The sequence below is a fragment of the Vulpes vulpes genome, chromosome 2, assembly GCF_048418805.1.
Source record: "Vulpes vulpes isolate BD-2025 chromosome 2, VulVul3, whole genome shotgun sequence".
Lineage (NCBI taxonomy): Eukaryota > Metazoa > Chordata > Mammalia > Carnivora > Canidae > Vulpes > Vulpes vulpes.
Window position 1 is genome coordinate 3,173,020 of NC_132781.1, and position 21,424 is coordinate 3,194,443.

At 60.3% G+C, this 21,424-nt stretch overlaps 2 protein-coding genes across 2 annotated transcripts in view; both read left to right on the top strand.

The window, feature by feature from the left end:
• The window catches only part of TIMP2 (TIMP metallopeptidase inhibitor 2), a 48,348-nt gene that overhangs the window by 13,572 nt on the left and 13,352 nt on the right, over positions 1-21,424 (top strand). Inside the window, exon 2 of the mRNA XM_072746531.1 lies at positions 20,068-20,168. Within this exon, the coding sequence (XP_072602632.1) occupies positions 20,068-20,168 (101 nt within the window). The remainder of the gene's footprint in view (positions 1-20,067; positions 20,169-21,424) is intronic.
• On the top strand, positions 6,544-8,430 carry CEP295NL (CEP295 N-terminal like). Its single transcript, XM_025999873.2, has one exon. It carries the CDS (start codon positions 6,646-6,648, stop codon positions 8,362-8,364), a length of 1,719 nt encoding a protein of 572 aa, XP_025855658.2. The 5' UTR covers positions 6,544-6,645; the 3' UTR covers positions 8,365-8,430.

Genomic DNA, 21,424 nt, shown 5'->3' on the forward strand with positions numbered 1-21,424 from the left:
GGGTTTATTTAGATGCACGTATGTCAGCTGCGTGGGCCTGGGCCCCATCACTTGTCTTTTTTTTATTTTTTTTATTTTTTAAATTTTTATTTATTTATGATAGTCACACACAGAGAGAGAGAGAGAGAGGCAGAGACACAGGCAGAGGGAGAAGCAGGCTCCATGCACCGGGAGCCCGACGTGGGACTCGATCCCGGGTCTCTAGGATCGCACTCTGGGCCAAAGGCAGGCGCCAAACCGCTGCGCCACCCAGGGATCCCTTTTTTTAAAAAAACATTTTATTTATTCATGAGAGACACAGAGAGGCAGAGACACAGGCAGAGGGAGAAGCAGGCTCCATGCAGGAAGCCCAACGTGGGACTCGATCCTGGGACCCCAGGGTCACGCCCTGAGCCAAAGGCAAACACCCAACCATTGAGCCACTCAGGTGTCCCTCACTTGTCTTTTTAAATTTTTTTTAACGATTTTATTTACTTATTCATGAGACACAGAGAGAGACGCAGAGACACAGGCAGAGGGAGAAGCAGGCTCCACACAGGGAGCCCGATGTGGGACTCGATCCCAGGACCCCGGGATCACGCCCTGAGCTGAAGGCACATGCTCAACCACTGAGCCACCCAGGAGCCCCGAGCATCCGACTCTTGATTTTGGCTCAGGTCGTGATCTCAGGGTCCTGAGATTGAGCCCCGTGTCGGGCTCTGTGTTCTGAGTGGAGTCTGCTTGAGATTCTCTCTCTCTCTCTCTCTCCCCACCTACCCCCCCATGCCCCTCCCCTTGCTCTCTTGCTTCCTCTAAATAAATAAATAAAATCTTAAAGAACAAATCTTCTGAGCCGTGGGGGGTGGGCCGGGCACCTCCAGCAGCGCCGCTGGCTCTCCGGGCCCGTGGGCACTTGAGTGCTGGATGTCCGCAGCAGGACTTGGTACATTTAGAGTCACACCCTCGTGTACGCGACTCACAGAAGAGCCTGTCCGTGCCCCGGGCCGCAGACTCCCGTTTCTTTAGACCCCGTTTTTTTATTTTTTATTTTTTTTAAATATTTATTTATTTATTTATTTATTTATTTATTTATGATAGACATAGAGAGAGAGAGAGAGGCAGAGACACAGGAGGAGGGAGAAGCAGGCTCCATGCCGGGAGCCCGATGTTGGACTCGGTCCCGGGACTCCAGGATCGCACCCTGGGCCAAAGGCAGGTGCCAAACCGCTGAGCCACCCAGGGATCCCCCTAGACCCCGTTTTTAACGCGCGCCCTGTGTGGACGCCAGACCACAGTAGGTAGGAGCCGTTGGGGAAAAAGGAGGCTCGGGCACTGTCGCTTGTGTCTGTGTCTCACAGCTGGGGAGGAGGACACTGGACGCTATGAAGCGTCGGCCTGTAGAACCCGGGTTGTATCCTGGGGTCATCTAGTGCGGGGGCTACTCTGTCCTACATAGCCCGTTTCCTTTCTTTCCTTTTTTTCTTTTTCTTTTGGTCCCACGCGTTTTAAAAGCTCTAGAGGGATTCCTTATGTCCTTAGTCCCAAAGGTGATCTGGAGTGTTCCGAAAAAGTTCTCACTCCATCTGTTCTGTGAACTCTCGGAAGACAGAGATGGTTAACCTGACACATGAAAGAGTGAGCTTTAGTTATGGGGAGACGTTCCCCGGCTGTGCCAGCTGATGGGCACCTTTCTGTGTCTATTTTTATATGTTTCAAAGAGGCAGGGCTTTGCCGAGTCTGTCGGCCTTTGGAGAGAAGCAGGAGCGTTTCTCTGGTTGCTGCAGGGGTCGGGGGGCAGCCTTGGAGGAGGGGAGGGACCGGACCTGGCTTGGGGAGCTGCGGGCAGGGTTGAGGAGGTTTCTGTTTGTGGGAGAAGAACCCACATGAGCACATTGCTGGCCTGGACCTGGGTGTGGGGACGGGGGTGGCCTCTGGGACCCGCAAGGAGCCGTGCTGGGGAGGAGGCCCAGATCGTGGGCTGCCGGCATGTGCACAGGCCCATGGGCCAGGGATTGTTGACCTTGTTGGGAATTGCCCCTGGGAGCTGGTGTGCTAACCAGGCTCTGGGCTCCGACCTACAGAGGCTAGTATGGGGTCCATGTGGGGCAGGGCCTGGGAATCTGGATTTTTTTAAGATTTTATTTATTTATCCACGATAGAGAAAGAGAGAAAGAAGCAGAGACACAGGCAGAGGGAGAAACAGGCCCCATGCCGGGAGCCTGACGTGGGACCTGATCCCGGGACTCCAGGATCATGCCCCAGGCCAAAGGCAGGTGCAAACCACTGAGCCACCCCGGGATCCCCTGGAATCTGGATTTTTAAAAAAGATTTATGTGTTTGACAGAGCACGAGCAGGGAGAGAGGAAGGGGCAGAGGGAGAAGCAGATTCCCCTGCTGAGCTGGGAGCCCAACACGGGACTCGATCCCAGGACCCCGAGATCCCGACCTGAGCTAAAGGCAGCTGCTTCACCGGCCGAGCCCCCTAGGTGCCCTGGGAACCTACATTTTACATGGCAGCTGAGCTGACTGTGAGGCCCGTGGCCTATGGATGGTGCTCGGATGCCCACCAGCGTGGGCAGCACAGCACCAGTGCAGACGCCACTGACTGAATTGGTTTGGTGGCTGTGGCTGTAGCCATGTGTGCGGAGGCGGAAGGCTTGGGTTGGGGGCAGGGGGGCTGGCAGAGAGCCTGATGGGGAGTCTTTTCGGGGGGGAGGGCTCAGGTGGGGAGGAGGTGGGTGGAGACGCGGATACCAGGTCAAGCCGTCTGCCAGGACTGCGGGACTCAAAAGTGTGGTCCTGGGGCCAGAGCCGGACCCGCTGCATCAAAACAGGACTTTTATCAAGATCCAGATGCTGCATCTTGGCTTTCGATGTGCAAGTGAAATACGTGAATGAGAAAGGGGAGGGTGGTTCATTCGATGAACTCCAGTAAGAGCATCCCCCACCCCCAGAGCCCAGAGGCTGAGCTGAGCGCCTCTCACGGTGGTGGGAGGTCAGGTGATAAGGTCACCCCAGGACAGAGTCCTGGCTCCCAGCTCTGACCTCCCTCGGCTGCAGGTGGGGGACTCAGATCAGGGGCCGGCCCGCTTGGGTTTGAACCCTTGCCGTACTGCTTATGACCTGTGTGCCCTTCGGCAAGTCACTTAACCTCTCTGAGTCTCAGTTTTCCCATCAGAAAGTGGGGATGGGAGTAGAGCTCCCCTGCCGGGGTGAGACCAGGCGAGAGGGACGGCCTGTGCCACGAGGGCCTGCGTCCCTGAGGTCTTCGTGGTGATCCGTGTCCTGTCCATGCAGCAAGCTCCGTTTTGCCTGCACGTTACCTCGTCTGTGAAATGGGCACAGAGAAGCTCTCGGATCATATAGTGGTGTGACTAGGGCACGTGCGAGGTGGGTGGATGCCCCATGTTCTCTGAGGGGTGTGGTGTCCCTGCGGGTCATCCTGACTCCGCCACCGTGGGCGTCACTCTAGGGGGTCTGGGGCCCCACGAGTGCCCTGCAGGATCGTCACAACGGATGCCAACCGTTGGAGGGTCGGGGGCTCTGTCCTGACCAACTGCCACCGCTTAGCCGTGGCCAGTGCACCTGCAGGCTCTGAGACCCCCCGTGAGGCACGTGGGCAGCTTCCAGAGTGTCACCCCCTAGTGGCCCTGCGTGGGCAGCGTGTGCCCCTTGTATGTGGGAGGGGGCCGCGGGGGCAGGTCGGGGAGCCTCGCGGCCTCTCACTGTGGCCGGTCCTGCTCACAGGCGTGAGGTGCCCTGGAGTCTGCGGTGGGCCTGGGGCCCGGCGCCTCCCCGCCGCCTGCCAGCGGGTCTCCCCAGCAGCCTGGCAGGGGCCCGCCTCTACTGGGAGGCTGTTTGAGCGACCGCCCGGGGGTGGCCGCCGCACTGGGGCCACAGAGGGTGCAGGAGAATGGGCCCAGTGTCCACTTGGCGCGGGAGGCCAGACAGTGTCCACCTCGCCTCCCGTCTGCTGCTCTGAGTGGGGCTTGTGTCGGGACAGGGCCTGTGGTTTCCCTGAGGGGACGAAGGCAGCCGACGTGGGGCGGGCAGCCGTCCAGCTCGGGGGGAGCACGATTCCCAGACCAGAGAGAGAGAACCCCGGATGCTCAGGGTACTCTGGTCTCAAGTTAGCAAACAGGACGGGCGTGGAGGGAGGAGCTCAGGGGAGCGGGATGTGAGCCGAGGGAGGGCCAGGAGGCCTGTGCTGGGTGTCACAGGGTTGCCAGTTCCTAAACTGGGAGCTGACTGTAGTTTCTGGACTTTGTCCCCAAGATGTCTGTCCAGATGTTTTATGGTTTTGTCCATTTACGTGTCTTTAGGAAACTCAACTTGGCGATCTTGGGGTGCCCACCTCTGTGGGCCTGGCTCAAGGCGATCAAGAGGGTTGGGGCGCGTCCAGGTTTTACTGACCGTCTCCAGGTGACAGAAGGTGGCCCGGAGGACCGCTGGATCTAGGGGTGCGGTTCCCCTTCTCTCCGGTGCCTTCCAGGGGAGCCGAGGGGACGTTCACAGCTCTCCGGACCTCTCCCCGCCTCTTTGGACACCACGGTGGCCATTCCCAGGGTGGAGGAAGCTCCGGCTTTGGCATCTGGGGCTCAGACCCGCACGCCCATCCTCCCCGCGAGCTGCGGAAGTGGTCCATCTGTTCCGCGACGGCCACCCCGGCGGGCGCGGACGGTCCCTCCCCGCAGCTCCCACACGCTCGCCGCCGATGCCTGCTGGTGCTAACGTCTCAGGCTTCCTTAGCCGCGTGCCTCCCCGTTAGTCCAGTGTCTGTTTTGCTTGCCTTTTTTTCCCCCCCCGTTTAAAAATTGGATTTGTCTTATTGAATTCGGGGTGGTTTACAGAATCTGGATTCAAGCCTTCTGTTGCGTCTGTGATTCACAGGTACTTCCTGCCAGGCTGTGCCTTTTGTTCTCACGGACGATGATGGCTCTTGGCGTGCAAAGGTTTTTGGTATCGATAACGCCACCTTATCCGTTTCTTCAGCTGGTTGTGCTTTTGGGGTTGGATCCAAGAAGTCTCTGCCTGAGCCAAGGTCATGAAGATACACTTGCGACTCCCGCTGCGGCCGTCGCGTTAGACCTTGCACTGAGGGCTGTGCTCGTCTTGAGCTGGTTGTTGTACGTGGTGTACGGATTTGCCGGTGGCCATCCAGCCGCCCCGGCGTGAGCTGTTGGGAAAACACCCGGACTGGTCCTCCCCCCGTTGCATTGCGGTGGCACCTTTGTGGAATCCCCGCCACTCGCGATCCATGCCCCAGCGCTCTGTCTCTCTCCCCCTCTCCCCCTCCTCTTGCTCATCGTGGTGGTTGGCAGAGTGGCGGGTGGAACTCTAGCCGCTGTTCTGAGCGTATGACCACATGACCGAGTTGACCAAAAGCCGGCGGTGGCCTGAGCAGCCTCGGGTGGTCAAAGGCACCAACCCGTCTCTGCCGCTCGCCAACTGTGTGACCTGGGTTAAGTTTCTTAACTGGTTCCTGCCTCAGTTTCCCCACCTGTAAACTAGGGGTGCTGGTAGCTCCTTAGCTCACAGGGTTATCTAGGAAAGGTGAGCAGACGCCCGTAACGGGCTGCTGTTCCATGGGCGTGGTGGCGTTTTCTGACTCCCGCCACGCCTCTGGGTCGGCCTTGGCACCCGGCTGCACGTAGGCTAAGATGAAAGCGGGGTGGGGGGTTGAGGGGCACTCGGCGCAGCCTGTAGCCATCCAGGAAGGCGCTCCTCTAGCCCCCCAGTCTGGCTGGTTTTGACATCAGCTGCAGGGGGCCGTAGACGTGTGAATCCACACTTTTTTTTGGTGTAAATGCACCTCCTTTTCTAGAGGGGGGGCCTGCAGACCACGGATCCCTTCCTGACGCCGAAGCATCCCCCTCCTCTAATCCCACAAGAGAAGAGCTGTGAATCCTGGAAAAAGAAGCTTAACACCCGCACCCCTCCCCCAACCCAGCGATTGGCTTGGAGTGGATTCTCCTACCGAAGGTGCATGCACACGTGTCTGCTCACACACCTGCACACGCACACACACCCCTGCACACGTGCACAGACTCCTCCTCCGCCCTCCCCTCTGCCCATTTATAAGCAGCTCCTCCTGCAGCGACCAGACACATGCACCCTCCCACCCCTGCTTGAGTCCTAATGCATCTCCCCAGGCGGGGGTCTCAGCCTTGGCACTGTGGACATGAGCCACTGTTCATTGTGGGGACCGTCCTGGGTAATGCAGGATGTTGAGCATGCCCTGGGTGCCAGTAGCACACCCCCGCCCCCCAGCTCCAGTTGTGACGACAAAAAAAGGTTCCCAGATGTTGCCACATGTGCCCCAGAGAGCAAAACCACACCCCGTTGAAAACAGCTGCCCTACAGGGGCTCATTAAAAGTGTGCAAGACAACCTGGGAACAGAGCCTGGGCCCTCAAGGGCGGGTCTTGGCCAGAGTGACCTGGAGGGACATGTTCTAGAGCTTGTCCTGCATTCACAGCATCGTGTGCCTTGTCTCCAGGGCCTCGCTCTCCTCAGCACGCTCCAGGCAGCAGCGTGTGTCCTGTCCTCGTGGGCTTGGCGTGGGACAGCCGTGGCAACCGTGGCTCCTCGGCCCCTGGCACCTTGACTCCCGCTCTTGCTTCCCACCACCTTCCCCCCGGGAGCCGTGTCTGCACAGGTCACCGACATGAAAAGGAATGCGGACAGAGCCGCTCGGCTGAGTCCCAGCCCTGACCACGAGGCCCCGCTTTTGAGGCAGAAGCAGAGATTACTACAAGTCCGTGAAAAAGGAGCCCTCGCTCTGCAGAGGAGACCAGACCTCCAGCCGTGGAAGAGCCAGCAGCCGCAGTGCCTGGTCGAGGAGCTGAAGGCGGGGTGGCAGGAGGCCCCCCCGCAGCAGGTCCGAGGCCTGGAGCGGCCGTATTTAGCACATCTGTTAGGCGTCGGGGGAGGACAGGCCAGGGAGCACCAACCGGACTCGGAGGGGCCGGCCCAGCGAGGAGCAGCCCGGCCGCAGAGGGCCGGGGAGAGGCACAGAGCGGCCACCAGAGAAGCGAGGAGTCGCAGAGAAGACCTAGTCAGACCCAGACCGCAGCCCTGGCGCACCAAGCCCCAGAGGAAAGCGGTGGGCACGGAGAAGCCGGGGGCCCCCAGAGCCGCGGGCCTCACTCACCGCCCCCGCTGCGCCCCCGAGAAGATTAAAGGGAAGCGAGTGCCTTCGACCAAGACCAGCGGCTGCCGCCGTCCCGCTGACCCCCGGGGGAGCAGGGGGATGGACGTGGAAGAGCTCGGGGCCACTGCCGGGGAGCTGGAGCGTCTGCAGAAAAGGGAGAAGGAAGGAGGCCGGGACGGGAGGAGGCAGCCGGGGCAGAGGCCGGCGGCCCCCGGTCAGGGCCCCAAGAGCAGCGGTCTGGACCCAAGTCCTGAGGGCAGGGCAAGGGACCTGGAAGAGCTGTGGCTGGGGGGCTGGACCTGCAGAGGGGCGTCTCCGTGCAGGTGCGGCGACAGGAGCAGGTGGCAGAGGGAGCTCGAGTTTGCCTTCCAGGAGTTGTTTAACACGAACCAAGAGCTAAAGAGGCACCTGAGCTTGCACCTGGCCCCGGGGCCCCGGGTGGATCAGAGCTCCAGTGCAGAGCACGGCCTCTCGCAGGCGCCCCAATGCAGAGGCGACACCCCGAGAGACAGGAGCGCGGTGGGCACCGAGGTGGACGTGGGGCCGCGTGGGGAGTGTGCGTGGCCCGCGCCGGCTGAGGCCCGCCAGACCGCATCCCACGCCAGCGCGGACAGGTTCCGGAGCCGGCTCGAGAGCCACAGATACCATCGGGTGGCCAGGCTCGCGTCCAGCAGCGAGAGTAAACCGAGGTCTCCCAAGGCGGGATCGTTTATTGGAGGAGAGAGCCGGCTCCTTTGCAGCCCGGGCTCGGGACCAGCGCCGGCCAGACCGGACCCGCTGGCGGAGGGTCCCCGTCGCCCCTGCCCCGCGGAGCCGGTGGACGGAGGCGGCCCAATGGCGTGGTGGCAGAGGCCCGGCCGGGTGCAGGAACTGGTGCACCCCACGGGCTCCCCAGGGCTGAGCTGGGAGGCCCGCGCCCTGCCGGAGCCGGAGCCAGAGCCAGAGCCCGAGCCCGAGCCGGAGCCGGAGCCCGAGCCAGAGCCGGAGCCGGAAGGGCAGACAGAACAGAGAAGGGCGTGCCTGGCTCGCCTCACGTCCTACTCCTCCCAAGACCAGAAGGAAGGGGAGTGCGAGCGCGACACCACTTCCCCCTTGGCCTCTGGCTTCTTCGACGATGACCAGCACAGTCAGATGATCCATGACCTTCAGCAGCAAATTGAAGAGCAAAACAAATTGCACAAGCAATTTCTTGAAGAAGCCAGGAAACGCTTGCAAGAGTTTCAGACGATATGATAAGAGCGCGCGTCCCACCCATGATAAATACAATCGCTGATTACGGGCGTGATGCCCCAACGGGTCCCCGAGCCTGTGTGGTCTGTGTCTGTGGCACCTGCTCAGAAACCGGTGGGCCCCTCCACAGCCGGCCACCTGTCCCCCCCACCCCCTCCCACCCTGGGCCCCTAGGCCTGCCTTATTATGGGGTCCTGTTCCAGAAGGTTCCCCAGCACAAGCATGGGAACCCCGCGTGGGGCGCAGTCCTCGGGCCTGGCTGGCGGAGCGCGGAGGCGGTCCCCGGGGCCGAGGCCACGCACGTGCCGCTCGCACAGCGAGACACTCAGGTGAAGCAAGGGGTCCAGATGTTCTAGCCAAATAAACACTGGGCTTTCAGGGGCGTCCAAGGTCAAGCAGGCACAGTTTCAAATGATACATCATTTGTTGCTTAGCTATTGGCTGAGACGCCAATGGGGAGATTGCAGTAAAGCCTCTTTAGTCTTTCAGACCAGCAAAACCAACATTTTTTTTCTTTAACTATTTATTCATGAGAGACACAGAGAGAGAGAGAGAGGCATAGACACAGGCAGAGGGAGAAGCAGCCTCCATGCCGGGAGCCTGATGTGGGATTCGATCCCAGGACCCCGGGGTCACGCCCTGAGCCACCCAGCCGTCCCTCAACGTCATTTAACGGGACCTGGCTTAGTATGTTCTTGTAACTCTAATATTAGGGAGCAAGACGAAGGGGAGAGACAGGCAGAGGAGAAGGGGAGTGGTCCCCAGCAACGCGGCTGCCAGGTGCCTCCGTCTGGGGCTGGCAGTGGCAAGGCGCCTGGCTGGCTGGTCAGTGTCCCACCCCTAGCTGCACCCCTGACCCAGCAGCCATGGAAACCCTGCCCCGGGGTAGGGGAGGTGGGGGGCGGTTTGTCTGCCGGTTGCAGATACTTAGAGGCCAGAACAGGGGTGAATAAACTTTTTCTGCAGGGAACCAGATAGCAAGTACGCGAGGCTTTGCCAGCCCGCCACTCTCTATGGCAACGGCCCTCCCCTGCCACCGCAGCTTGGAAGCAGCCGTAGACGACACACAAGTGAGTGGGCATGGCCAGGTTCCAATAAGACTCGATTTACAAAAATCGGGGCGGGGAGGTGTCTGGGTTCAGACCTCAAGCCATAGTTAGGTGACCCTGGACCGACATTGGAGGACACGTTGCCTCCCTCCCCCACCGCGACCCAGGACCTCAGATACATTGAGTTGGGTCATCCGTCTTCGGCCCTGATGATGCGTTGGTATCATTGGCCCGTGAATGGTCCCGTCTCTCTCTTAATGTAAATTTTCTGGAAACATAATGAACAATTATGAGCCCACTGTCCAAAGATCTCGAATACTTGTCCAAACCAGCTTCTTATCTCCGTGCGGCTTCCCTTTCCTGCATGCTGATCCTCCCTAGCTACGTGCCCATCCCTCCATTGCGTGGGGTGCACAGGGAGGTGCGGGGTGACCCAGTCCAGTGAGATGCCTCTGCTGGGCTCCCCCGGGGAGCATCGGGCTCACAGAACCCCCACACGTGCTACTCGGGGCAGTAACTACACCCCATGAGTTTCTTGGGGGTGGTTTTCTGGTCCCCAGGAGCTGGGGTGAGGGAGCTTTTGTGGTCTCGTGTTTTTATCTCCTCGAGCTCCCTTGTCCATCCGGCTTTTCCACGTTCCGTAGAGAAAACATTTGATCCCGGCACGTTGTCATTCTGTCCTCTGCTGCGGGAATGTCACGGGACGGGGCTGCAAAGCCAACTGGACAATGTGATCTAAGCCCAACGTGAGTGAGGACAAAGCCCTGGGGCCGGGAGGGCTCTGAGCCTCCCAAGCCAAGTGAAGGTTACCTGAGGGAGGCGTGCCAGCTCCTAGTGGCTCGGTGTTGCACGTTACAGGGTCGCCCGGGGCTCTGCGTGCTGCCCACACATCGCCCTGGTCCCTGGGGTGGGGGGTGCAGTGGGATCACGTGGTCATGATGGGACCCAAACACTGAGTAATGAGGGCTTTGGAAGCCACGGTCTGGTGAATGGAGGACGCCCGCCTTTGACTTTCAGACGAGGTATTCGTGGCCCGAGTGTTCTAGGGAAGGAGGTGCCCCTTCTCAGGCACACTTGAGCCGAAAGTGGGTGTGGGAGATGGGCAGCGAGACTGGGTGGAGGGTGAGTCATTGTTGCCGGAGGATCACACCTACACTGTCCCCCGGCAGTGGGACGAGCACCCTGCCCTCCTCCACCTGTGCTGCAGGAGGCTGGGGGTGGAGGGGCCCTCTTTGCCCAGGGCCAGTGGTGCAGACGATGAAGGTGCCCTCCAGCCGGCCCCCGATTCCCTCCAGCCGGCCCCCAATTCCCTCTGGAGATGTCCTGGGTATCTTCCATCTCCGCAGTGTCCAGAGAGCAGGCTGGGGTCCTGGCTGACCCTGTCTTTGCTCCCTGCTGATGACTCTGACGCACGTGGACTGTGGTGCCCAAGGGCCTGGGACAGTGCCACCTGGCAGGTTCCCACGGAGCACTGAGGACTCCTGGCGTGATGGCTGTGTGCACCTTCACTCTCCTGAAGCTCTTCTCGGGTCCTCCCCTACGGGTCCTCCCTCTCTGAACACTGTTACCTTCTAGAACTTGCCGTGGGTTTCATGCTTCTGCTCACAGATTTGGTGGGCAGCTTAGCTTCCCTGTTTCCATTTCAGTGTGAATTTACTAGAACCTTGACTGTCTGGTCACTTCTTGGCAGCCCCGCCTGAGTCCTCCCCAGGCTGGGAAGGCCTCCATGGCTGTCCAATGGTAGCCAGGCGCCCCCATTTGCCCAAGGGCTTTGGAGGGGAAACAGCAGCACCGTCTAGAGCAGGTGCAGACCAGCAGTGCCTCCCAGGTGCCAGGACGAGAGACCCAGGAATGGCACCCGTGATGGCATGGCCTGCTCCTACGCTAGCTGCGCCAGCAGGCATCGTGGGTTTGGACCGTGACTGCCTTCTACGTCTGCAGGGCCCCACCCCTGTCCCCTCCCCCACACAGCAGGTGCATGGCCATCAGATGTGTAATAACATCCAGAACCTCAGAATTATAATGGGAAAAATGCCATTTCTTAAAAATTGGGACACAGGGGCCCCTCTCTGACTTGCTGTGGTTCTTCCAGTGAGTGGAAGATGGCCCCGAGATGTGGACAGTATCCTGCCCCCACCTCCGCCCCCGTAGCATGATGAGGGGTTGATGTGGACGTGCAGCCTGCCTCCGCGGTTCTTGTCACAGCCCAGGCGGGGACCCAGGCCGGACAGGGGGTGCCAGGTTGACAGCACATCCCTGTATACCGAGAGCTCCAGGAGGCAGCCCCGTTTGCCAGGCTGAGCTATGAGGCGGTGGCGGCGAAGCAGCGGGTACACGTGCCTCCCGGGCTCGCCCCACGCCGGAAGCTGGGACTGTAGGCCCTGGGATCCCAGCCTTTACAGCCCCATTTCTGCCCGAGAATGCAGTGGGTTGGGGTCAGCCCACGGACCGCATGACTCAGTCCTACGCCAGGGGCGGGGCTGCCCCACCGTCCACGCTGATGGGCCTGAGCTGTGGGCCCGGCTCTCGTGCTTTCATCCCTGCAAGTGGGGCGGCCCAGAGAGGAGCAGAGACTTGCCCCGGGTCATGGCCAGCCAATGGCAGGGTGAGGACAGGGCCACCCCGGCTCTTTGGGCCCCATCCTCAGCCCGTGGATGGCGAGGGATTGCAGGGGGGTGGCCGGGTGTGCCCTCAGCAGGCTCCCTCTGCCTCCTGCCCCCTCCAGCCGCTGCCCCCGCTGTGGGCTCCAGGCTTGGGGTTTGCAGGGCTGAGCTTGGCCGCTGGTCGCAGTCTTGGCGGAGAAAGTGCAGAGCAGCAGTTCTTTCTACAAAGCCGCACTGTTCTCGGCAAATCCTCCCAGGATCGGGATGCATTTTTTTCAAGTGATTCAGCAGCACGTGAATGGGAAGGGCCTGAGCCCAAGGCTTCGGGAACCGTGACCAAAGCCTCTGGCATGAGGTCCCGCTGGGCTCACGGGGAGAAGGAAGGCTGGCGGGGCGTGAGTCGGGGGCCTGCCAGGGTCCTGGGGGGCTGGGGCGAGCAGCCGGTGCCCCAGCTTTTCTGTGCACAGCTGATGAGCTCCTAGATGGTTCCCGCGTGCTCCCAAGGGGGCCGGAGCCAACGGACAGGAAGTGGAGGTGGGAACGCTGGTCTCCATGGAGACAGGGCATCCAGTGGACAGCAGCTTATGTGAATGTGCTAGAATGACCAAAGGCCCGGACCAGGGCCACAGTGCTGCTGTGTCCTCTCTCGGGCACCCTGTCACCCTCCCTGCTCCACCTTCAGCTCCCATAGACGTGTCTGCTCCGGGTGGTTGTGAGTGCAGGCATTTCCCACCCTGGCCTGAGTCACGCCAGCCACCCTTGCCCTCGCCCTGGATGGGCACAGCCCTGCCCCAGAGCTCCCCGGGGACGAGGAGGTTTGCAAGGACCCAAAGGTGGCATCTGGTCTGTCAGGGTTGCTGCTCGGACAGAGGGAGCCCCTGGTTGCCTCTTACCACCACCAGGAGGTCTCTAATTATGAAATGATGCTTCCTGCACACACACACACTTTTTTTCAGTTCCCTAAAGGAAGTGCATTGGAGGAAGTCGGCCCCACTGCTCGCTGCAGGTGGCCAGGTCCTGACACTAGAGAAGGCCCTCCCCACTGTGTCCACGGAGGGACACCCAAGGAGGTGGGGCGTGGGCAGGCAGGCTGGACGCTCCCATGGACGGGTGGGTGCAGAGCCAGCGCTGATGCCACACGTGCCTTGTGACCACACCCCATTTCCATGTGCAGGTCTGTGGGGTGGGTGGGGGCCTCGAGACCCAGGGGGTCTGAGCAGACCTGCGGTCCACATGAGCCCGATCCTCCTTCTTCTAGATCACGGTCTTCTAGACCTTCTTCTAGATCTAGATCCTTCTAGATCACGGTCCACCCCGTTCCCTGCCCTCCAGCTACGGAGGTCGTCCACCCTGCTCAGGATGTAAATGCAGTCCCATAAGAGGGGTACAGGACCGTCTTTACTCTGTCCCCAAAGTCCACTGAGGCACTTCCATTAGGGCTCCTGTGATAACGAGGGCCGGGGCCCTGCCAACGTGCTCATCCTGTTGGAGCTGTCACGGCCAGGCGTGTCTGGGTGTAGACGGAGGCCGTGGGGCACCCCCTGGCTTTCCCAGGGCTGCCCTTGACCGGGCTTTGGGCAAGCTCATCAGAACTCAGGGGGATCTCAGCCAGGTGGACCACAATGTCACCTGTGCACCCAAAAGGGATAAGAAACACTTGTCCCAAATGGCAGCTGCAGGATGTTGTCACAGGCATTAGTGGGGACTTTGGTAGCTCTGCCATCGGGAGCCCCCCATCTCTGGGGAGCGTAGATGAAAGCGGGGAGCTCTGCCACTGTCCCCAACCCCCCCCCCCCGCCCCTGCACAGAGTGGAGCCCACCTGGAGTAAGTGGCAGTTGTGTTTCCCCGGAAGAGGTTGGCACATAATTCTGCGTGGAGACAAGGAAGTGGCCCCGTGACCCACGAAGGGCATTTGCAGCTCGGGCGACGCAGTGGCCCCATCTCCCCTAAGAGGTGCCCTCTGCCACGCTCACCCCTGTAACTGCACGCCGCTGCTGGGGCCTCAAAACCCGGTGTCCACGACAGGCTTGGCTCAACTGCGGTCCAGTCACCGGGTGGAGCGGCCCCACCCCCTCTCGGCCGGGGACCGGACCCGGGGTGTCGGCAGATGTGCTGGCAGGTCGGGCCCCATCCTTCCCTCCCCGTACACGAGGGGCACTGGGCGCGCGCCCCTCACGGAGGGACCACGGGGCTGGGAGCAGACGGGAGGGCAGCGGGTTCCCCCGAGCGGCGGAGAGTGGGCTGGGCTGCGAGGGGACGAGGCCTCTGCTGACACCCCGCCAGCCCTGCTGCTCTGAGTCAGTGCACTGGTGAGGCTCAGATGACCCGGGGCTGGATTTTGACCTCGTATTTAGACTGAGTATTTTTTCCAAACCCAGAGATTTCCCACAGCTCTTCTGGGCAGATGCGTGATTTTTCCCTAAGCCCGAAGCTCGGGCCTCAGCCAGCACCGGGGCCCCGGGGGGACCTAGCGTGTGTTGAGTGCATGGAACCACGGCCACGAAGGGCTCAAAGTCACGTTTGAACATCCACAGCTTTACCTGGCTCTGGAATTGGGAGCCGGTGCCCAGGCACAGTGGCCCCATTGGGAAGTGTCCTATTGGGATGCATCTGTATGTGCAGCAGATGGGATTCCTCCGGAGAGCGGCCAGGCTCACAGCAAGATAGTAAAGACGGCTCAGTGGGTGTGAAATAAATGATCTCCTTAGAGGCGGTTCTCTTTCTGGGTCTGGCTCCCCCACAGGTTAGGGGAACGGCTTGCTCTTCTCCATTGCTTCCCCAGGAAGGTCCACGGACACCGTAGGACTCAAAAGATGTTGGTGGGGAGCGGGGGCCGGGGATGATTTGATTCTCTGCTTGGGTTTGGTCAAGTGTGCTGCACCCCCGGCGTCCCCAGGCCAGCCCAGGCCGCGTTGTGTGCTGAGGACACCCTGGGTGTCCCGAAAGCCCCCTTCTATTACCCCCACCGTCACCGCCCCACCCTGCGCCGCAGTGGGACAGTCTGGCCTCCCCGGGTCTCCCCTGGGCAGTCATCCTCTCTCACAGTCTGAACATAGCCTGTGTTCTTTGGATCATCGTCGCCGACCTCGACTCTCCACCCACCCAGCTCTTTTCCATCCCAAATCTGGCCGGGTGTACTAGGGATTGTTTTTGCAGGCTGCTAGCGGGGGGAAGTGACATCATGTGTCCGCGGCCCAAGGGGTGGGGGCAGGGGCTCTGCGGTTGCGTGTGCTTTGAATTAAGTCGACGGTTGTGCATTCCAGTAGCCAACATCTGGCGGTGAATTCATCAGCCAGTGTATCACCCTTGATCTCAAACCCAGATGTTGTGTTAACGGAGGAAGGGAAAGAAGGAAAAACAAAATCTGAGCATCTCAGGGAGAGGCCATCGTCTTTGAGCACAAAGCAGTTAAAACAAGGATCTTTACAAAGCCTCCTGCTGCTGCCTCTGGTTCCTACGGCCAAGGAGCAGGCCGGTGGAGCTTAGGGGCTCACCCTGGTGTGGGGGGTCGGGGTGGACAGGATGTGGGCTGGTCGCCCACCCCCAGGGCCAGACACCGGGCCCTGCACATAGTAGGTGTTCAGCAAATGTGTATCCGTGCCTGGATTTTCATTTCCTCTCGGGTTCTTTGGGTCTCCCTGGCTTTTTCCCAGCCCTGGTCTTGAAACAGCCTGGGATGAGAGGGGCCCATCTGTACTAGGAGTGGTCGCCCTCCCAGAGCTCTGGCGATGCCAGCGCCTGGGGTGTTGCGGTGCTGGAAATGCCTTTCTGGAGACCTCTCTGCCTCTTCCCTGTCTGCTGCTTGGGCTGGAAACCATGTGCTTCCCCGTGTCCCTGTCCACTGTCTGACTCCTTGCCTGTGCTGGATGCTCCTCGAAGGCCATCTCTGTTACCAGAGACCCTCCCACACCTTACCCCTTTCCTCCGTGGGCAGCAGGAGGAAGCTCACGCTTTTGGGATTTCACTTGAAACGCAGCTCATCCCCGAGCTCTGAGTCTGGCTGGTAAGGAGTCCCCACTCTGGCCTCACGCTGGGGGCCGAAGGCTGAGGGTCAGAATGTCTGCAGCCAGAGTTGGCTGGGCTCCACCGGGATGCTGCCCCAGCCCTCCCTCCTTGTGGGGCCCCTCTGTCCTGTTTCCCCCAGGTCTCGCCTTCAGCTTGCCTGTGGGATCCTTTGTTTTTTGGGTTTTGTTTTTTAAGATCTTATTTATTAATTCACGAGAGACACACACAGAGAGAGAGAGAGAGGTAGGCAGAGACACAGGCAGAGGGAGAAGCAGGCTCCATGCAGGGAGCCCGACGTGGGACTCGATCCCAGGACCCCGGGATCACGACCTGAGCTGAAGGCAGACGCTCAACCCCTGAGCCACCCAGACGTCCCAGATCCTCCGGTTTTGATGAATTTATTTGCCAAAGCTTTGCACACGCCCTTCCCCACGTAGAGTGCTGAACCCCCACGGTCCCCGCTGCCCTGAGCGGCTCGGCAGCATCGGCCTCACATCTGCGCGGACAGGTGCATGCCCGGCATCTCTGCCTCACGCCCCACAGTGTTGATGCTTTCGGAAGGTTTCCATAGAACGGGTCTTCTTTGGCTTCCCTCCATTCTCTTTCTTTCCTTCACATTACCTCTCGCTTTGCAAAGTGGAGAGGAGGTTCCCACCCAGAACTGAGGACCCTGAAGGCTCTGGCGTTCTTGTTTTGCGGGGGACAAGCCCAGCTGGAGCTCCTCCGGCCCCCGCCCCCACTTCCCTGCAAGCAGCTGGCAGCCGGGGAGCCAGTTAACATTCTAGTCTCAACCCACGAGTCTACCCCTGGGCCCTGGATTCAACAAGTCCCTTTTTTCTGATAATTTAAAAAGCAAAGGGCGGGGGTGGGGGGGGGGTTGGAAGTGTGTGGTCTGTAGCCCCAAAGCCAGGCAAGCGTGTCGGGAACCTGTGGCAAACCCAGAGCCTGGGACTGGTGCTGGCCCGGAGGTGCCGTCTGGCCCCGGGCTCTCCGAGCCTCTCACCGCAGGAGGGGGAGACTTTGTGCCATTCTTCGCCACGGCACAAATTCCGTGTGCCAGGCGCTGCACGTCACGTGCACCGCGTCCCCTGGTCCTCCCCATGGCCTGGGTGGGGGGTGAGGGACAGCTGGCCACAGCTCGGCCTCTGCTGGGAGCGCTGTGCCTCCGTGAGGTCAGGAAGCTTCCCTGAGACCACAGTGTGGGGAGGGGGCCAAGCAGGGCTGCTGCTGCCTCTTCCCAATAAGGATTTGGACCGCCCGGGAGCCTCGGGGGCTTCTCTAGGAGAAAAATGCATGAGTCTGAATGCATGGAATGGACTGGAACCTGTGCGCTGAGAGCAGTGCGTGCTTTTCCTCCGATGGCCACAGGACCTGTTTGGGGTGAAGCCTTGTGGGGGGTAGCAGACGTGAAAAACAGGTGGAATCGGGTGTATCGTAGTAAAATCCAGCAGCGGGGCTCCCAGAACTCCTGTCTCCCTCGGATGTTCCTGGATTATTTGAGCTCAGCAGCCAGGGACAGGGCTCCACCCCCAGAGATGCCCGGGGCGTGCATCTGAGACGGTTCGTGATTTGCATCAACCCTCCTCACTGTGGCCTGGGCAGTAGGGTTCGGGTGAGGCAGGTAGTGAGAGAGACCGCGGACAGACTCCCCCGGGCTGCCCGGATGCCGCGGGGACAGCCCAGTTCCATCCGGCAAAGGCCCAATGGGCGCTGACTGTGGTCAGGACGCAGCCCCTGCCTGTCGAAGCGCCCTGAGCAGACAGGCGTACGTAACAGGGTTGGGGAGCGATGTGGAGTGTGCCGGGTGCTGCTGCGGAGGACGGGATTTCCCAGAGCAAGACAGGAAAGGGCTATTTTGCCTGGGTCTTGAGGGATGCATAGAAGTTTTCCAGGCAGGGAAGGTTAGATGGTATTTGGGGCAGAAGAGACTTGTAAGTCCAGAGGTGGGGACACCCCTGGGCAGGTTCGGATTCCAGGGACTATCCGGACTGTAGAACAGCAGGATGGGGGCGGCTGGGGCAGCGGAGATAGCTGCCGGCTGGCACCAGGTTGCACAGGGGTGTCCTTATTTTAGAGGAGGGCAGTGGGTGGCCGAGGAAGACGTTTGAGCCCGGAGGGATGAGGCTATGAAAAGTCTGCTGGTCCTGGGGGTGGAGAAGGGTGGGAGCCTGAGGAGTCACTGCAAGCAGGCTGACCTGCCAGCGAGGGGAGAGCCCTCTGTCCTGGGCCCCTGGGTGGCACTGCCTAGATGTGGCTCTGCAGGTTTGGGCCGGGCTCAGCCTGGGAGGCAGGAACCTGCGGCCTCTGCCCATCATGACTCAGCTCCAACAGAAGGAGACCTAAGAATGGGGTTTGGGCTGGGCGGGGTGGGGTGGGGGTGGGGGTGGCCTCTGGGGCCAGGTTGGGGCCAGGGGGGCATGGTGGGTGCACATGGGATCCGTTTGCATGCTGTGGGGAAGACGGCCCTGGCCGGGATAGGGGGTGGAGGGGGGGGCTCCAAGATGTGAGCTGCCCCCCCACCCGGGGCGGAGGAGGGAGGCGCCTCTGTGCCTGGCTCCGTCTGTTCCTTATTGCTCTGTTTTGCTTGCATCCGCATTCACATAACCCTCGCCCAGGGGACCCCGCACGGCTGGCCAAGCTGTGGAGGGCAAAGCTTTTAAAGCCATTAAAATGGGCCGTGCCTGCTGATATAAGCCTCAAAATGAATTAAGGGAGGGCTCTGCCCCAGTGACCGGGCCCTGCTGACTGTCACCTGGTCAGGCCGCAGGCTGGACCCGGGTCCCGCTGACCCTCACCTGGTCAGGCCGCAGGCTGGGTCCGGGTCCTGGCTTAATTGCTGGTAAGAAGGAAACCCTGTGGTGCATGGCCCATGAGCAGACGTTCCAGAACCTTCCCAGCCTGACCTCTTCCCGTCTCCTTCATCCTTGTGTCATGGTCTGGGACCGTTTTCTTTCCGTTTGGCCTCCTTCCTGGGCCTCTGTCCAGTGGGGCCTGTGAGCATTTCCTCACCCAGCTCGATGCCCTCTGGGGGGCCGAGCACTCTGACCCTTTGCCTGTCATGCCTCTGATAGAACGTGTTATTATTATTTTTTTAAATAAATTTTATTTATTTTGAGAGACAGAGGCAGAGACACAGGCAGAGGGAGAAGCAGGCTCCATGCAGGGAGCATGACATGGGACTCCATCCGAGGACCCCAGGATCCCTCCCTGGGCTGAAGGCAGCGCTAAACCGCTGAGCCACCCAGGCTGCCCAGAACGTGTTATTATTATAAAGCATCGTCCGCAGGACATTTATCCGGGATGCCTTTAGGACAGATTAGGAGTAGTAGGATAGACCTTTCCAATATAAGACCCCCAAACCTAACTATGATGGGGCCTCTTTGGAAGGCGGTTATCCCTCTGCTTGCAGCCTGGAAAAGCCTGTTTGCAGTAGGCTGTGGATGGAGGCTGGGTGGTAGGAAGCCACCATCCTTAATTATATGATGATTGCGGCCCAGTTAATTTGCTTATCTGCTTGCCCAGCTGCAGCCTACCCGTTCCTTGGAGAGAATTTTAAAAAGCCCCAAAGCACTTAGGCGTGACATCAACAAAGAGCTTTATCAGTGACTACCCAGTAACCTCGCCACCGGTGAGACACCAGCCTTCTGCTTTGGGTCCCTGTCAACATTCTTTTTTTTTCCCAAAGATTTTCTTTATTTATTCATGGGAGACACAGAGAGAGAGAGGTAGACACAGGCAGAGGGAGAAGCAGGCTCCACGCAGGGAGCCCGATGTGGGACTCGATCCCGGGACCCCAGGATCACGCCCTGGGCTGAAGGCAGACGCTCCACCGCTGAGCCACCCAGGTGTCCCACCTGTCAACATTCTTGCTGAAGAATCCTGGGCCTGGAAGGGGGTCTCAGAGCTTCACCCCTCGCCCCCGCCCCTCGCCGTGGGTGGGGTCCGACGCCCTGCAAGGGGCTGGCTTCATCGTGCCCCCCCCCACCCCGCCCCGGAGCCAGGACGGCACTGTGGCAGCTCCGCTCACCTCCCTGTCTTTGTCTTGCAGTGATTAGGGCCAAAGCGGTCAGTGTGAAGGAGGTGGACTCTGGGAATGACATCTACGGCAACCCCATCAAGCGGATTCAGTATGAGATCAAGCAGATAAAGGTACCGGGCACCACCGCCAGGTTGCTGCCTGGGCAGAGCCTCGGGAGGGCCGGGAGCAAGGTTGGGCCCCCCCCCCCGCCCCCCGAGGAGGTATCCTGCCTTCTTGAGGAACTCGGTACAGCCATCCCTCGAGCAGACTCGAGGGCTCCAAGCCACAGGTCAATCTGATTTTCCTTAATCTGTGACTGCCTGGAAAGTTGTGTGGACCTGCCACGTTCCCGTCGACCAGGTCATTGCAGAAATGTGTCCTCTTCATTTTGGTGGGTAGTAAATTTGTGGCAGAGCCTCAGCACGGTTACAACGGTGGCCAGAGCTTCTGTGGAACATTCCGAGGGTGCCCGTCCTCAGCTGAGCCAGTGCGAGGTTTGAAGGCCCGAGAGCTTGGTCGTTGCATCTGGGAGCCCTCACTCCCACAAACTGTGCCGTGGGGTCTCCCTCACCTGGTCAGCCTTCGAGTCTAAGAGGAAGGAGGGGTCCCGTGGGCAGGTGTGGTGGGGACCGGCTTCCCCGAGGAGGACGTGGAGCCCACGGCCTGGCCAGTGGCAGAGGGGATCCGCCAGGTGGGAGCGGGACGGGCAGGCGTGGGGACCGAGGACTGAAGGGGAGGTGGAAGGGGGGAAGGTCAGTTGTTTCAGAACGTTGTCCATGTTCAAGGGCGAGGAGCCCGTGTTGGAGAGGAGACGGGGTGGGAGACGAGGTTGGAAGGACAGGACCGGCCGTGGAGGAAGGCGATCTTGTCGCAGTCACTAACTCCGTCCCCAGGGGAGGAGGACGTCCTGGGTGCTGTCCCTGGAGAGACGGCTTCATAAAGGCAGGAGTTGTCGCTGTCTGTGGTTTTTTTTTTTTTCAAAGATTTTATTTATTCATGAGCGACACAGAGAGAGAGGCAGAGACACAGGCAGAGGGAGAAGCAGGCCCCATGCAGGGAGCCCGACGTGGGACTCGATCCCGGGACCCCGGGATCACACCCCGGGCTGAAGGCGGGCGCTAAACCGCCGAGCCCCCGGGCCGCCCGCTGTCTGTGTTTAATTGTGTTACAAAAATACAAAGAAGCAGGGAACACGTGTTATCAGGAGGTCCACGAAATGCTTACTCATTGCATCCGTGTCATTCGAGGGGCGACCTGCTCTCTCGGGGTCTAAGTCGCTACGCGAGGGAGAGAGAACGTCTCTGTTCTTGCGACCTCGTCGGGGCGTCCTGAAGAGGCAGGTGTTAACACCGAGAAGCATGTTTGGTGTCCGTGGAAGATGGCGAGG

What these genes read in the sequence shown, in the direction of transcription:
- CEP295NL (XM_025999873.2), top strand. Translation starts at nt 6,646, where the DNA reads ATGAAAAGGAATGCGGACAGAGCCGCTCGGCTGAGTCCCAGCCCTGAC.